Source organism: Onychomys torridus, chromosome 8 (assembly GCF_903995425.1).
Source record: "Onychomys torridus chromosome 8, mOncTor1.1, whole genome shotgun sequence".
NCBI classification, from domain to species: Eukaryota; Metazoa; Chordata; class Mammalia; order Rodentia; family Cricetidae; genus Onychomys; species Onychomys torridus.
The window spans coordinates 86,285,151-86,303,557 of NC_050450.1; the positions used below are offsets into that span (position 1 = coordinate 86,285,151).

Here is an 18,407-nt window from a genome sequence, read left to right on the forward strand (position 1 = left end):
TCTGATCACAGCAGTTATTAGTATTTTAGATTACATATTAGCTTTTATAACTTATCAATCTCCCTAACTAGATTTTAAACTCCATCAGGACAAGATTTTGTCTGTTCCCAACACCAGGCACATATGAGGTCCTCCCAACTTTAAGATGGGGGGCTACAAAGACCATCTTCAAACTGTAACTCTGGCTAGGTTCAAGCCTGTCTGTAATGCAAATCTTAAAAGGTCTTATTAATAAAAACAAATCCGATGCCAGTTATTGGGGTGAATGCTGGAAAGACCAGACAAGCAGAACAGGCCACAGCTAACCTTACCTCACCAACTTCTCAGTCGATCCTGTTTCCTCAGACTGACAGCCTCTGAGTCCTCATCCAGAATGAATCTCACCTGAACTGCTGCTAAAGCCTAAAAGCTTAACCAGGCTCTAGTTCCTGGTCCTAATGCTTTATATACCTTTCTGCTTCCTGCCATCACTTCCTGGGATTAAAGGCATGTGGCAACATGCCTGGCTGTTTCCAGTGTTGCTTTGAACTCACGGGGATTCAGACAGATCTCTGCCTTTGGAATGCTAGGATTAAAGGTGTGTGCCACCATTTTCCCAACACTTAGTAGGTAGAGACAAGAGGCTCAAATCCAGCTTCAGCTATATTGTGACTGTGTGGCCAACCTAGGCTACATGAAACCTTGTCTTAAAAACAATACTGGGGCCAGGCGGTGGTGGCACACGCCTTTAATCCCAGCACTAGGGAGGCAGAGGCAGGCGGATCTCCGTGAGTTCAAGGCTAGCCTGGGCTACCAAGTGAGTTCCAGGAAAGGCGCAAAGCTACACAGAGAAACCCTGTCTTGAAAAACCAAAAAAAAAAAAAAAAAAAACCCAAAAAACAAAAAACAAACAAACAAACAAACCAAAAAACCCACTGGGAAAGCAGACTTCTGAAGCACCTGTTTTCTAATCTATAAAAGTAACAGAACTAGGGGCTGGATGGAGAGATGGCTCAGAGATTTTGAGCACCCAGTACTCTTGCAGAGAACCTGGGTTCAATTCTCAGCACCTACGTGGCAGCTCAAAAGTGCCTGTTACTCCAGTTCCAGGAGGCCTGATACTCTCTTCTGGCCTCTGGGGGCACCAGGCACACATGTGGTGCACAGACATACATGCAGGTAAAATATTCATACACAGAAAATAAAAATAAATTTTAAAAAAGTATTCTCTAAAAGATTTTTAATAACTAAGTTCAAATTAAAGCATAAACATGAACATACTATTTACTGTGTAAGCACTCATACACATAAAATAACGATCTATACTCTAAGCCGGACAGTGGTAGCACACGCCTTTAATCCCGAACTCTCTGGAGTTGGAGGTCTGATGGGTTTTTCAGCGGTGCTCTTACCCTCAGGAAAAAGTCACGAAACAGGACAGAACCCACTAACAAGAGTTTTATCAAGACAAGCAGAAAAGGATAGATGTGATCAGGCCTATGGAAGGACATCTGTGAGAAATGAGGACAGTCTTTTAAAGGCCAGGCCGCACCTGCGCACTCAAGCTCACATGACTATTCCACGCATGCGCATAGATCACGTGGTCACATCCTGCAGCTATAGGGCATGGGTTATAAAGGATGTATCACCCTGAAATGACTAGGTGAAGATGACTAAGTGTCCCACCAGGCATGCACGACCATGGGGACGTGGTTGCTATTCCTATCAAAGTCAGCCTGAGTGAGTTCCAGGACAGCCAGGGCTACACAGAGAAACCCTGTCTCAAAAAATCAAATACAATACACAGAGAAATCCTGTCTTTAAAAAAAAAAAAAAAAAATCAAATACAAACAAGAACTATTCTCTAAGTTTTTTAAAACTAAGTTTAGCAGGGTGACAGTGGCACACGCCTTTAATCCCAGCATTAGGAGGCAGAACCAGGCAGATTTCTGTGAGTTCAAGGCCAGCCTGGTCTACAGAATAAGTTCCAGGCCAGGTTCCAAAACTACAAAGAAACCCTGTCTCAAAAAACAACAAAACAAAACAAAAAATAGTTTAAATTAAATCATAAATATGAACATGCCGTTTAATGTATTGAACACTATTATTATTTGAGGTCTGGAGATGTAGAGGTGTGTGGGAGCGGCACAGACTGATCGAACGACTTTAATCCCAGCATTCGGGGAAGCAGTGAGGCGCGTCCAGAACGGACCCGGGCAGAGGATGACCCAGGTGCTGATCCTGCGAAGCCCAACAATTTGAAGGCGTTGGTGACACTGCCCTACTGATCACCCTGTTCAGCTGAGATCCATTCCGAAGAGCTTTCAGAAGCCTGCAGCCTGTAGTCTAAGGAAATATGATCAGCTGAGAAGTTGGCACGCGAGCAAAAACGTGACCGGAGAACCCAAGAGGAGCCGTCCAGCCACCAAACCAGATCACCATCCTCATAAGCCCACCCTACACCTACTGGGAAGGCCCCATCTCTGGACCGGCAGACTAGGTCTCCAGCCCCTAGGTCCCAGCCATTGGAGCCCCAGGGACCAGGCAGCTACCTTTCCCTGCTCCCTTGCCAAAAACAAAAAACAAAAAACAAAACAAACAAACAAAAAAACAAACAATCAACCAAAAAAACAACCCAGTTTCTGCAAACCCATCAACTACCAGAGTCATAAACCTACCCTGCACCCACTGAGAACAGCCATTGGAGCCCCAGAGACCAGACAGTGGCCTCTTTCCCTGCTCCCTTGCCAAGAAAACCATCCCTTGCAACACCAACAACCACCGGAGCCATAAACTCGCCCTACACCGATTGGGAAGAACTGCTCCCTGAGACAGAACCCACTACCACTGATTGGACAAAGCAGCTACTGGAGAAAAAGCCCAACAGCAAGAGCACCAATTCAACCAGGAACTCCCAGTGAACCAAGACTAACAATTAGAACAAGAGAAGTACCTTCAGACACAGACACCTCCTGCACCAAGCAGAGGAAGAGATGAGTAGACACCAGTGCAAAACCACAGGCAACAACAGGAAGACCTACATGACACCATCAGAACCTAGTGATTCTACACCTGCAAGACCTGAACATGCCAAGGCAGAAGAAACAGAAGAACTCAATCCTAAAAATGACTTTGAGAAGATGATAGAGGCCCTTAAAGAGAAAATGAAAAACTCCCTTGAAGAGGAAATGAAAAATTCCCTTATAGAAATGGAAGAAACAAAACAAAACAAAACAAAAAATTGGAAGAAATCAAAGAAAGCCAAGTAAAAGGTATCTGTGTCTGCGCACACACGTGTGTGCTTACAATGCTTGAAGCTCTATGTCCAAATTGCCAAGCCAACAACAACAAAAAAAATTAAAAATATTGTTACTTGACTTAATTGTTTAAAATAGCTGACTTTCGGGGCCGGGTGGTGGTGGCGCACACCTGTAATCCCAGTACTTGGGAGACAGAGGCAGGCGGATCTCTGTGAGTTCGAGGCCAGCCTGGGCTACCAAGTGAGTTCCGGGACAGGCTCCAAAGCTACAGAGAAACTTTGTCTCGAAAAACCAAAAGAAAAAAAGTTGACTTTCTGAAGGAGGATCTGCAAAATGTCCTATATATGAGGTTCATCATTATGAAGAATAACTCATAAATTGTTTTTTTGTTTGTTTGTTGAAACAGAGTTTCATTATGTAGCCCTGGCTGTCCTGGAACTCACAGGGATCTGCCTGCCTCTGCCTTCTGGGTGCTGGGATTACACCTAAATTGTTTAGTAAAACAGTCATTATCTTTGAGGGGAGCACAGCTCAGTGGTAGGGCACTTGTCCAGGATGCTTGAGGTCCTGGGTGCTTTCCAAAGCACTAGGGAAAAGCTCACTATGTAAATAATTACATGCAACACAATAAATGCCTAGAATGACTAGTGAGTGAGAGCCGCCTCTTGGATACTCTTTTTCTAACCTTATTTCTTTTCTATTTAAGTCTCTGGTGACTATCCAGCTTCAGAGAAGCAGCAACTTTAATTAGCTTTCTTGTTAGAAGTGCTGTTTTGGGCTGGAGAGGTGGCTCAGAGGTTAAGAGCACTGACTCTCTTCCAGAGGTCCTGAGTTCAATTCCCAGCAACCACATGGTGGCTCACAACCATCTGTAATGAGATTTGGTGCCATCTTCTGGCCTGCAGGGATACATGCAGACAGGACACTGCATATATAATAAATAAATAAATATTTTTTTAAAAGTACTGTTTTGAGCATTGGTAGGCAGATCTCTGCCGTTCAAGGCCAGCCTGGTCTACACAGTGCAGTGGTTCTCACCCTTCCTAATGCTTCCCCCCTTTAATACAGCTCCTCACGTGTGGTGATCCCAACCATAAAATTATTTTCATTGCTACTTCATAACTGTAATTTTGCTAGTCATGAATCATAATGTACATCCCTGATGTGCAGGCTATCTGATATGTGTCCCCTGTGAAAGGGCCGTTCAATCCCCAAAGGAGTTGTGACCCCCAGGTTGAGGACCACTGCCATAAGTAGAGCTTATTCTAGGTGCCTCACATTGGCAAAATGAGTTATTTTATTGGGGGAGGGAAACAAAAAAAAAAAAGATTGCGAGATTAGGGAAGGTATGAGATGTACTAGTTCTTTTGTTTGGGTGTTTTGGTTTTTCCTGACAGGGTTTCTCTGTATAGCTCTGGCTGTCGTGAAACTCACTCTGTAGACTAGGCTGGCCTCGAACTCACAGAGATCTGCCTGCCTCTGCCTCCCAAGTGCTAGGTGGGATTAAAGGGGTGTGCCACCAGACCCAGCTTGAAAAGTACTAGTTCTCACACCTATATGATACTTCGTTGGTGGACACAACAGAAGTTATTACCAACTCATTAGCCCCTGACTTCTTGTGACTAAAAACCTACTTTGTTTTCTTCATCCTTTAAACATTGGTGGGGTTGAAGATTTAGCTCAGTGGCAGAATGCTTGCCTAGCAAGCACAAGGCCCTGGGTTCGGTCCTCAGCTCTGGCAAAAAAAAAAAAAAAAAAAAAAAGCCGGGAGGTGGTGGTGCACACCTTTAATCCCAGCACTCGGGAGGCAGAGGCAGGTGGATCTCTGTGAGTTTGAGGCCAGCCTGGTCTACAGAGCTAGTCCAGGACAGGTTCCAAAGCTACAGAGAAACTCTGCCTGGAAAAATAAATAAAACAAACAAACAAACAAAAACCCTCACTGTTTATTTTGTGAGTTTTGCTGTTGCTGTATTTTGAGAGTGTCTCATCATGTAGCCCTGACTTGCCTTCAACTCAGAGTTACCACTGCATCCCAAAAATGTACACTACACCCAGCTAGTTTTGATCTTTGAGAACAAAGTATCATGCAGTTGTCAATGACCTCAAACTTTTACTTCTCTTGCTTTCACCTCCAAAGTGTTGGGATTTTAGGTATTCGACCCTCCACTCTCTAAGAATTTATTATTTAGAGGAAAAGGTCTCTTACGAAGTGGGAACTATACACTAGTCATCTCCTAATTTGATTCAGTTTTCTATGTTGGGTTGATTAAACTGGAGGACCTTGGAATTTTAGTCTGACTAAAATGTAGTCATTCAGCATTTCATTACAGCCATTACTATACTCCTTGTTAGGCAGTTGTGAGATATGTCTGCCAAGATGAGACACTGGCATTGAACTCTAAGTTGACATTTCAAACACTGGACCAGTCAGCTCTTACCCCGGAAACTGGCCGTTCTCGCCTCTCACTGGAGGAAATAAAGCCATGATGGGAGTGAGCACAGGCAGGAGACGCGTTAGTTTGTGAAGGAGCACTGTACTGCTGACCCCAGCACTCACCCTCATCAGCTGTTGACAATGGCTGCATGCGCTGTGTGTAAACAAGTTTATGTAGAAGAAATCCTGCTGCAACTTATTGCTGCAACCCACTTATAGAAAACTGATATTTTGAAATGTTCTTTGAATAAATTAGAATATGTGCTTAATGAGTAACTTCCTAGTACATTATCATGAACTGTAACTGTAAAAGATAAGAGGCTTCATTAATATTCAGTATTCTTAGTCACAACTGACCTAGGTTACATAAATGCCTCTGAAATGTAAACCTGCCTTTAAAAAGTACAACAAAAAGTACAGCTTTGCTAAGGTCAACACATTCCTTCAGACAGAATAGAGGAGGTGGGAACGTGGTTCAATTGAGTGAGTACTTGTTTAGCACACACAAAGCCCTAGGCATGAATCCTAGTAACAGATGAACACGAGGAGACAGAGGCAGGACGATCAGAAGTGCAAGGACATTCTTAGCTGCACAGGAAGTCTGAGGTCAGCATGGATGCTTAGGACCCAGTCTCACAAATGGAACAAACAACAAAAACAGTCAACACTGGATGGAGGAGGGGCGGATATGACATGTTGTAATTTTTTTTTTTTTTTTTTTAATTTTTTTTTGGTTTTTCGAGACAGGGTTTCTCTGTGTAGCTTTGCCCTTTCCTGGAACTTGCTTTGTAGACCAGGCTGGCCTTGAACTCCACAGAAATCCGTCTACTTCTGAGTGCTGGGATTAAAGGCATGCACCACCACCGCCCGGCGACATGTTGTAATTTTAAGACCAACCAGAGCTATATAGTGAATTCAAGGCTAGCTTATGCTACTTAAGCAAGACTATATAAAAAACACCCAAGAATAATTGTATTTACCGTGGTTGTTTTCTTTGTTTATTTTTATAGTGCAGGAGATCTACGATCTGCCACTGAGGTACAACACTCACCCCACCAGTGCACAGCGATTCTCTTTACACAGACCTTGTATTTCTCAAGTGCTGGACTATGGGCACTAAGTGACATAAACTGCGTGAGTTTATCAGTCTCTTACTCAGACAAAAATAAATACAGGTGTAAATACAGGAATCAAGACCTCAGGGGACCTAACCTTGGCATTGCTGTGAACTAATATTGAGCCCTGAGGAAAACTACTGAACTCTGTTGCTATGGCTTTAAAATAAGATTACCAATATCCACTTCCTAGTCATAACATGAGCTGAACTGATGTTTAGAAATTAAACACCAAACTCTTGCTGTTTAATAGTGCTTTTTGAGTTATAAGATTATTAGGGAAAAACAAGCTTTTTTTTTTACACAACAAAGAAAAATGAATTTTCTTTATTGTAACCCTCCCACTTTTCAAAAATAAATGGGTGGCCTCCAAATTTGACACTTAAGTTTTCACATACTACTCATCCCTTAAAACGGTAGTTCTCAACCTGTGGGTCACAACCCCTCTGGGGTTTAAAGGGCCTTTTCACAGGAGTTGCCTAAGACCATCAGAAAACACAGATATTGGGGTTGGGGATTTAGCTCAGTGGTAGAGCACTTGCCTAGCAAGCGCAAGGCCCTGGGTTCGGTCCTCAGCTCTGGAAGAAAAAAAAGACAAAAAAAAGGAAAACACAGACATTATGATTGATAACAGCAAAATTACAAAAAAAGTTACAAAGTAGCAATGAAAATAATTTTATGGAAAGGCTATGATTTTAGGAAGGCTGTGGACTTATGGTACCTTGTTACTGTGCATTTTAAGTAACTCTTCTTAGCTTGTCTGTCTGCATCCTTCAGTGAATCATAGTCACATCAACAGGAGCCAGAGAGACGGCTCAGCAGGTAAAGGAGCTTAGCATCCAGCCTGACAGCCCAAGTTCCATCCCTAGGACCCACATGGTGGTGGGAGAGAACTGACTCCTGCAAGTTGCCCTCTGGCTTCTTAACAACCTCCAACCCCATAAATATAATTTTAAAAATCTTTTTAAAGATTACATCTTTTTAAAGTTACACCAACAGACACCACAGTTCTGTAACTGGTATATTTGATTATACTTTATTTGAACAGATATCTGTATACTGCCAAACTTCATGTCCATATGTAACTGCTGCCTTACCACCAAGGTATGACCAAGATCAATTTACTACTCATTTTTACAATGTTTCACTTTCCTTTCTCAGTGTGACTACAAATTCCTGAGGCTGAGGAATAGATAGAAGAAACTGCCAGTATGTTTCATACTTTTCTAAACCCTTGTCTACTACACTGTAATATAATAGGTGAATTTAACCTTAGAGAAATATAAGAAACTAAGCAAATGGATTCATGACTGTCAGCTATGGCCTGAGTAAGGCCAAGACAACATCTTTTTTTCCCCCGAGACAGGGTTTCTCTGTGTAGTTTTGGCGCCTGTCCTGGAACTCACTCTGTAGCCCAGGCTGGCCTCGAACACACAGAGATCCGCCTGCCTCTGCCTCCCGAGTGCTGGGATTAAAGGCGTGCGCCACCACCGCCCAGTGACAACATCTTAATAGAAATATTTTGGTAAGAAGATGTTACTCACTAGACATGAGATTATTCACCTATCCCTATAATTTACATGTGTACCAGTTATTTCATATATGGGGCGGGTATTCATTAATGTGCTTCTGTTCATCCAAAGTTTTCAAAAGCTAATGCAAGGGGATGGAATGCAGCTCGATGGGAAGACTGCTCGCCTAGCATGTGTGTAGAAATCTTTGTTTTTAAATCACATAATTAAGAAAAATGAATCAAGTAAAAATGCTATCCTCAGGCGGTGGTGGCACACGCCTTTAATCCCAGCACTTGGGAGGCAGAGCCAGGCAGAACTCCCTGTGAGTTCAAGGCCAGCCTGGGCTCCAAAGCGAGTTCCAGGAAAGGCGCAAAGCTACACAGAGAAACCCTGTCTGGAAAAAACCAAAAAAAAGATACCCCACAATCCAATATAACCATCTATTGTTAGCTGGGACTACTTTAGAATCAAGTAGACTGAAACGCATGAAGACAGAACACTGTAAAATGATGGTTGGATGTCTTGTTTCTTCTGAGTTAGTGTCTGGCCGAGGGCCTAACTAAGAGTTCACTGCACCCAGATCAGGGAGGAAAAAAGCACAATGATTGCTACCATGTGCAGCACTTACATTTTGGTCGGTGTAAGAGCACTCATTCTCCTCCCTCTCAGGTTTTTCGAGGCAGGGTTTCTCTGTGTAGCTTTGGAGCCTGTCCTGGATCTGGCTCTGTAGATCAGACAGACTAGCCTGGAACTCACAGAGATCCCCTGCCTCTGCCTCCCGAGTGCTGGGATTAAAGGTGTGCGCCCAGCCTCCCCTCTCTCTCTTAGATGTCCCTGGTATCTTAGAATATTTTACTTTAAATATCTGAAATTACTATCCCAGAACAACAGCACTAGACTAGTTAAGAGTACTAGAATTTTCAATCCAGTTTCCAACTTGTCACAAGTTAAGGGACAGGAATGGATCTTTAGCCAACAGCAAAGTACTCACTAATTTGCAAGGAAAATGAGGCCAAGGTTTGAAATGGAATAACTTTGGAGATTAAAATTTATTTTACATATTTTTTCATTTTTACATAGTAGGTGTTGAACCCATGGCTTCACTCATGCTAGGCAAGTGTTCCATCACTAAACTATTTCCCTAGCTCAGAATTGAAGGACTTTTAAGAGAGCTTGCTGATCTTCCAGAGGCCCTGGGCTCAGAGTAGAGTTCAGTTCCCAGCACCCATGTCAGGTGGCTCACACCCTTTGTAATTCCAGCTCCAAAGGATTGTATAATCTCATCTAGCCTCAGGAGTGCATGCCTTTGATTCTGGCAGTCTAGAAGCAGAGACAGGAAGATCTCTGTGAATTCCAGGCCAGCCTTTGTCTACACAGTGAGTTCCAGGCCAGCTAGAACTACTCATTAAGAACCTTGTCCCCCCAAAAGCAGATTCAAAGCATCACTTGCCCGGCCTGGTGGTGCAGGTCTATAACCCCAGTTTCTGACTAGTACATGAGGATGCACAGTTGAAGGGTACTGAGCAGGCTCAAGGTCGGCCTGGACAAGTTAGTAAGACCCCGTCTCAAAGAAGAAAACAGAGGACTTGGTTGTAGCATATTAGGAGAGCACTTGTCCAGTGTGGGGAAAACATTTTTAGCAGCATCACCAATCTTAACAGCATATTGACAAATGACCTAAAATAGAAGGATACTAGAGTTTGAAAGTGTGACTACTTTCAATATAAATGATGATTTAGTTGGATGTGATAGCTCACACCCGTACCCCAGCATTTGGGAGGCTGAAAGAGTTGTTAGCCAGCCTTGGCTATACAGTGAGTTCCGTGGCAATCTGAGTTACAAAACAGGAGTCTATCTCAAAAAAGTCCAATTAGGAAACAAAAGAAAAAACACTTTATGTCAGGTGCTAGTGGCCCATGATTTTAATCTCAGCACTTGGGAGGCAGAGGCAGGTGCAGAGTGAGTTCCAGGACAGCCAGGGCTGTTATACAGAGAAATTCTATCTTTAAAAAACAAACAAAAATAGACTTTGTGGAGTTTTTGTCCAGTGAAAATTGTCAAATAGTTGGGGAATGCAGCTCAGAGGAAGAGGGTCTGACTAGCACATGAGGTCTAGGTGCAACCCCTGAGACTGAAGAACATAGAATGGAGAGACGGACTGTCAGATCATTGCTTTCAAAATCAATCCCTACAGTGTTCAAATAAATTCTTGCCATGAGTTGGCACACGCCTTCAATACCTGTACTCTCTAATCAGAGGCAGGCAGATAGATCTCTGTTGAGCCTGAGACCAGACTGATCTACATATGGAGTTCCAGGGCTGCAGCATGGGAGACTCTGTCTCAAAACAATAGAAAACATAATACAAAACTAATAACAAAGTCAGGCATGGCAGTTCAGCCTGTAATCCCAGGCCTTGGGAGGATGCGGCAGGAGGAGCCAGAGTTCAAGGCCAGCTTTGGCTACAAGGTAATTTTGATACCAGCCTGAACTACACAACACCAAGTCTCAAAAACACAAAACCGGGGGCTGGAGAGATGTCTCAGCTTAAGAGCACTGGTGGCTCTTCCAGAGGTGCTGGGTTCGATTCCCAGCACTCACATGGTGGCTCACAAGTGTCTGAAACTCCAATTTCAGGGGATCCAACACCCTCACACAGGCAGACATATATGCAGGCAAAATACCAATGTATGAAGATAAATAAATAAATCATTAAAAAACAAAACAAGGGGTTGGGGATTTAGCTCAGTGGTAGAGCACTTTCCTAGCGAGCGCAAGGCCCTGGGTTCCATCCTCAGCTCTGGCAAAAAAAAAAAAAAAAAAAAGGAAAGAAAGAAAAAACAAAACTAACAACAAAAAAACCAATGGCTAAGCAAGAAAAACAAGCAAAAGTGCCTGTCTACTCAAGCATCATGACCCGAGTTCAACCCTCAGAACCCAGAACCCACAGCAGGAAGAACAAAGTGATTCTCAACAGTGGCCCTCTGACCTCTACACCATAGTACCTGTATTCACACAAATACATTGCACGCACACAATTTTAAAAACAAACTGAGACCCTGTCTAAAACAAGAGAAACAAGAGAGAAGGCAGGACACACGGCTCAGCAGTTAAGAGCACTGGCTGCTCTTGCAGCAGATCCAGGCTCAGTTCCCAGCACCCACAGAGTGACTCACAACCATCTGCAACTCCAGATCCAAGGATCTGATGCCCTCTTCTGGCCTCAGAGGACACTGACACACATTTGGTGCATATATATACATGCAGGCAAAATGCTCATACACATAAAATAAAAAGTTTTTTAAATTGGTAGACATGGGTAATATGCAGAATGTTCTTCATAGGATAGAAAACCTTTAGGAAATAAAAATGGTGTTTTAATATTTTGTTTGGGTTTTGGGTTTTGTTTTTAAATCTACATCATAGCAGTCTTGTGATACTGAGGCTGCAAACGGTTTGTTTGTTTGTTTGGTTGGTTGGGTTTTTTGTTTTTGTTTTTGTTTTGTTTTTTGAGGCTGGGTCTATGTTGTCCAGGCTGATTTCCAGCTCATGGGCTCCAGTGGTCCTCCTCCTTCAGCATCCCAAGTGTCTGCAACAACAGGTGTATACATTCCAGCTTGAAACAACGTATGAGAGTGTTGCCAAAGAAATGATCAAGGACATCTGGCTTTGTACATTTTTCTTTTTTTACGCCACAGATCCATGTTACTGAACCAAAAGGTGCTTAAAGAGTTGCTTTTAACTCCCTTGTTTAGTGAAAAAAAAATTTTTTTTAAAAAGGAAAAGCACCAGACCAGACAAATTAAGTGATAAAAGTTATTAGTTCATGGCAAAACCTAGATGAATAACCAGGTCTCCAGGCTGTACAGTATGCTCTTTCATCGTGCCATACTATGATTTCTGTTACTTTGGATGAAATGAGTTGACAAAGTAACTCAAGCAGGCCAGAGATAGCAGGCCTGCTGTCCACAGTATTACATATTTATAAGAAAGTCAGTGAAGTATAATGAAGAATAATGAATATAGATTCAAAATAGTGCCTTTCACTTCCTAACTTATGGTCTTCACATCTCCAGGAATTGATTATAAAATATTTTAAAGTCAGCTAATGGTAATGCTAATTAAGATTTTTTTAACAAATAAATTCAAGTAAGAATTTTCCCAATATTATGATATTTTCATTCCAGATCTATTAAAAACATGACAAAGTAGAAACTGAACTGAAGAAAATATCAATTTGAAGCTAATGGCAAGACTAGATATTTAAATATGTCTCTTGTTAATCTTGCTAAGTGTTAAGGTAAAGTTGATTAACACAATTAAAATGAGAAACACATCATTAACTTGACAGCATATACAAAATAAAATATATTCAATGGATTTTAGGAAAAGCACTTTTCCACACATTTAATGGGCTTTATGGCGACTTACACTAAAAACAGAACAGTATGAAAATGTTAAGTGTAAAAAAGTAGAGATTGGAAAGCTGGTGAGAAGGCCCACTGGTTAATATCATTTAACTGTTCTTGAAGGGACACAAAGCTCAGTTCCCACATCAGGGAGCTCACAGTCGCCTAGAACTCTAGATTCAGGAGGATCCTGTTTCTCTGACTTCCACAGCACCTGCACTCCCATGCATGCACAAGTACATTCACACATGTACACATTCACAAACTAAACCTCTGAAAACAAACCCGCAGATTAGACTCTTGGTCCTCTACTGTCAAGCTGCTCAACTTTAACACCAGAACTCCTGGGTCCTAACTTCCCTGAACGTAAGACAGAATCCTAAGAATCAAAATTTAGATAGCACATGGGGTGAAGCCTGAGATAAGAAAGTTGTTGGAAGTTTCTGGCCATCCTGGTTATGGTGTGAAACCCTGACTCACAATGTGGGGCTGTAGAAATCGCCTGATAGTTAAGAGCACTTGCAGCTCTTTCAAAGAACCTGGGCTCAGTTTCTAGTACCAACATGGTGGCTCACAATTATCTGTAACTCCAGTTCCAGAGGATCTGATGCTACCTTCTGACCTCTGTGGTCACCAGGCAGGCAAAACGATCATACACATAAAAGAAGATGTATCTTTAAATTTTTTTTAATTAAAAAAAAAAAACACAAAGTAATAGAACAAGGAACAAGAAGTTTTTCACCTCTAAACCTCTTTCATTCTCTACCCTAAAGTCACCTGCTTTGGCTTTACATAGATGCTGCATATTTGGCTTATATAACCAGTGACCTCTCTTGGTTTTAACTTTAAATTTTTACTTTGGGGACAATATTGAAGGGCACAAGGTTTGAAAAGGGTCTCACTCTATAGCTCAGGCTGGCTTGGAACTCAGCAGATAAACCAGACTGATTGGAATGGGGGGTGGGTAAGTAAATCCTGCTTCAGTCTCCCAAGTGCTAGGATTACAGTTTCCAGCCACTCGGCTCAGTTTAATATAAAAGCTTTTCTGTATATCTGGCTCTGAGAATAAGACATAAAGCATGTGGCCTCTGATCACAACCCACATTCAAAAGTATACATTCCCAAACTGGACTCTGTGGTACATGCCTGGAATCTCAGAATTCAAGAGATAGTGCTGAGGGGACCACTGAGTGTTCCAGGCCAAGTTGAGCTACATAATGAGAATTTGTCTCAAAAAAAAAGGGGGGGGGGGGCTGGGTGATTTAGCTCTTGCAGGGTCTTATGTTGGGTCTCCAGTACCACAAAGACCAAACAAAGAAACACACACAAAGAACATCAGAACACTCCGTTAAAAGATTATAATGAATCCAGTATGCAAAGTTAAGTCTCTCTCATCTTGGGGTGGGGCAAGAGTCTCTCATTTGTATTAGTCATGATCACAATTTGAAATTAGCTATTATTTTCTGTATAGATTTCCTCAACTCACAAAAATTCTCATGAAATAACTTACTTAGAAATAATCAGCCCCTTATAAAGGATTCTCTGAGCTCTGAAGATTTTTGTTTTATTTTTACTTTGAGACAGGATTTCCCTGTGTCCCTGGAACTCGCTATGTACACCAGCCTGGCCTTGAATAGGCAGAAATCCGCCTGTCTCTGCCTCTTGAGTGCTGGGATTAAAGGTGTGTGAACCACAGCCTGGCAATTTTGAGGGTTTAAAATTTCCTGAAGCAGGGCATGGCGGCTCCTGTGATCAAAGCCCTTGGGAGGTGGGGGGTCACCTCAAGGTCACGGACTACGTGGGACCCTATCTCAAGAAAAACAAAACCAAACAAATGTTTGAAAGTAAGAAACAGAATGTAGTTCTAAAGCACAAATGACAATCCGTCTTTCCCAATAAGTATTCCACAACCTAAAAGGGACTAGCGAATTGGTAAAGAACTCATTGCAGTTCAAAAGGTCATATGCCACTCATTCTTCAGCATTTTGGACTCTTTTGAGTACCCCTAAACTGCCAAATGTCTGGTTAGTAATTTCAATGGTTTTACAGTAGTCCTGAATTTGAAACCACCATAAATAAACCTTATTGGACTCCCTACTTTAGAGCAATACAACATCCTACACAGGTAATTTTTGTTATGCTCCCCCAACACCCCATCAATATCGTAAAGTTACACATAAAACTCTAATGCAACCAATGACTTTGATTTTCTCCACTCATCACTTCAACTTAATACTCTAACTCTTAGTTTAAATTTCCCTCACAGCGGCCCTATTTTAATCTTTAGTTGTAACTGCAAGTATTTTTTTTCTCATGCTCTTAGAAATAAAGACTAAACAGAGGTTCCATCCCTAGCTAAGACTTTCACCCCAAGCCCATAAATTCCTGCCTTGTTTTCAACTTTCAAAGAGAGCTAAAGGAAAACACTGAGTGTTAAAAACACAATGAGAGGGGAGAGAGAAACACACAAGTGAGGTGAACACTAGCCTGGAGTGACCCCAGGTCAGGCTGGGTCTCGGCCAGAAAAGGCCAGGTAACGCTTACTCTAGCTGTCTAAGTTTCTTTGTCTCTCAGCCTACCAATGAATCCTCCTGCACATTATTATACTATTGTATTTCATCACTAGTTACAATACTTCCCAAAGGAATCTCTCTCTCAGTCCCTGAATTCTCTTTGAAGAGCTTTCTGACGAGCTACTGTTGAATTCCAAGACTACAAACCTCCCACTCCAGAGGACAAACGTAAGGCGAAAACAGAAATGAATTCTCCGAAGGCTCTTAGACCTTCCTCCTCACATTCCCTGAACAGATATCCAAGTTACCCCTAACAATGACCACAGAGGTACAGACTGCACGGGGAAGAGGAAGTGTTAGAACAATATCCAAACAGCACCAAAAACCCAGCAGTCGCCTCTATCCTCTTAGTTTATCACCCCCACTTCCTACTTCCAGCGAGGACTCATCGATCCCCGCTCGGGAGGTGGCAAACGATTCACGAAGGCAGCAGGCGCTGACCAGTCGCGGACGGGCGTTTCACTGCGTGGTGGAAGGAGGCTAGCCAAGGGCTGGGCAAAGAATGGGAAGCCGGAGTGCCATGGGGGGAGGGGGGATTTAGGGCGCCTGGGCTAATCCGGTCCAGGGCCCGCGGATGGCCGGGGCAGCAGGCGAGCCTCGCGGAAGGCGAGGCAAGCCGGTGCGCAGGGCTTTCGGGTGGCGAGCAGAGGAGGACGCCGGCTGCCCCGCCGGGGGCGGGTGGCGGGCCGCCCCAGGCAGGCGGCTCCGGTAGGGCGACTGTTTGGGGTGTGAGAGCTGGCCTGCCTCGCCGCCCGAGACCCCTCCGAGCTCACACCTCAAACCTGCTCTTGGTCACTCCGTTCACGTCCCTCCTCATGGGGCCAGCGGGTGCGGCCCGGACAGGGCGCTGCGGCGTGCGGAGTGCAAAGACAGGGGCCAGGGCAGGCCCGGGAGTTCCGGGAGCGGGAGGCGGAGACGGTAACGCGAGGCCCGCCCGGCCGACGCGGAGGACAGGCCGCTCGAGTCCCGCGGGGCCTCCACCACCGCCCGCGGCGTCCGCGGCCGCGACGACTGCCAGTCGCTAGCTCGCTTCTCTCCAAAGCCTCAACTTCAACCCAAAACAAAAACACTCCCCACCTGCCAGCAACGCCGCTCCTCATTGGGCAGAGCCGCCCGGGCCTCGGAACGCCGGGGGAGGGGAGGAGCGCTCCGCGGCGGCGGCGGCGGCGGCGGCGGCGCGAGCCCACCCCTCCCCCACCGGGCGCAGCCCCGGACCGTGAGCCCGCGAGCAGCCGGAGCGTGGGGCGGCCGGGCGCGAGCCCACCGGGACAAGGAGAGGCAGGGAAGTGCCCGAGTGTGCGCGCGCGTGTGTGTGCATGTGTGTGTGTGTGCGTGCGTGTGTGTAGGGGGTGGCGGTGGGGGGCTGTGGGGCGGGTGCGAGTGCGCGCGTGCCCGCGGGCTGGCGAGGAGAGCAAAGCAGGGACGGAACATCACCGGAACCCCCCGCCCCCCCGCCGCTCCGAAGACTCCCCAGCGCGCACCGACCCACGCGGAACCTGAGCTTTCGGCTGAAGTGTCCCCAGCCCTAGTCTAGTCACTTCACCGGCGGCCTGAGCTGGCACCCACATCGCCCTGGCCACCCAACTCCCGTCCTCTGTCACTCACTGTCGCCTTGAACCCAAAGTGCAGCAGGCGGTCCCTGCTCGGAGCCATTTTCCTCCTTTTTCTAGACGTCTCTGGGTTGGGGCAGTGCCGCCGCCGCCGCCGCCTCCCCCGACCCGGTGAATGGCATTACGGGGTGCTGCGGGGAGGCCGGGGGACCGCTGCGGGGCGGCTGTCTCTCAGTGCCCGGCTCCAGAAGGCAGGAGCTGGCGGCGCTAAGAGGCGGACCCAGCGCTCAGCTCTGCACAGGGACTGGCGGTGAGGCTTCGCCCCGGGGTCAGGGGGTGCGATGCCCCAGCCCGGCACCCATTCTTGGGCCGGGGGAGGGGCGCGCGTCGGTGGGGTGGGGGCAGGCAAGGCACAAGGGCCTTTGGCATCCCCGCCCCTCCGGCCGGTGGCGCCCAATGGGCTGTAGTGGCTGCCCACCCTCCAATCAGGGCGCTGGTTGGTGAGGGCCTCAACCTGACGCCATTTCGGCGGGAGAAACAAGCATGTAGGAGAGAGTAGGCGGGGGCGTCTGACCGCAGGAAACTATGACTTTCATAGGGCTAGGCTCCTAGTACAGAAGCTAGTCCGTGTCATCTTACCATAAATGTAAACTCCAGCCTTCAAGACTCCTAAATCTATGACCTATTGTCCATGAGTTATGAAACCATCTAGAGTGAATTGTCCCTTCAAAGAGAAACAAATTACACAATACCTATCTGAAATATTAAAAACTATCATAAATAGCGCCCTTGCTAGATGAGGCCACAATGCTTTTAATTGTATACTCAAAGCAGTTATGAGTTGGCCTCACACCCTTTTAGTTTTAATTAGAATCCGGTCAAGATGGACATTTAAGAGCAACAAGTGCAAAGAACCTTTTAAAAGAAACTTACTTTAGCTTATTGACTTCAAGCACTTTATTAATAAACTTTTTTTTATATTTTGAAATATAGTTTATGTAGCCCTGGCTGTCCTTGAACTCTGGCTGGCCTCGAATTCGAGAAACACACCTGCCTCTGACTCCCCAGTTCTGGCATTAAACACGTCAGGACAGCTGGCCAAACTTTCTTTTTCCCCATAAAGAGGCCTTCCTACACTCCAAAAAATTCAGTTCTTGACCAGAAAAACCTAGGTTCATATGTTACATTCTCTTTGAGTCCTACATGCTTTTAAGCATTTAGTTCAGCGAGTGGAAAAACCAGCAACGTTTAGTAGCATTCCCAGCAAGAGTTACTGATGAATTTTATACCAACTGCAAGTCAGGAAAAAGTGAGAAAATCTGGCACACAAAAACAAACCAAATACAGACAAACAAAAAGAAAACCTGTCCCTTGAGTCAACCAACTATGCATTCCTGTGAGCCCATTTAAAAAACTCAGGGAAGCCATTGGTTTTTAACTAATTTGGATTTTTCAGACACTTATCAAATGAAAATATTCAAAGGGTAAGATCTTATGGTGTTGACTCATACCTGTAATCCCAACATTCCGGAGGCCAGACAGTAAGGACTGCCTGAGTTCGGGATCATACTGTG

The 18,407-nt window shown here is 44.8% G+C and overlaps 1 protein-coding gene across 2 annotated transcripts in view; it reads right to left on the reverse strand.

The window, feature by feature from the left end:
• The window catches only part of Fbxl20 (F-box and leucine rich repeat protein 20), a 65,193-nt gene extending 48,623 nt beyond the window's left edge, over positions 1-16,570 (reverse strand). Inside the window, exon 1 of one of the 2 annotated variants that reach the window (XM_036196292.1) lies at positions 16,361-16,570. Coding sequence is in view for 1 of the 2 variants with exons in the window: in XM_036196291.1 (XP_036052184.1) it covers positions 16,059-16,100 (42 nt within the window). In the remaining variant the exon portion in view is untranslated. The other variant, XM_036196291.1, reaches the window with a different exon arrangement.
• Positions 16,571-18,407: the final 1,837 nt, after the last annotated feature.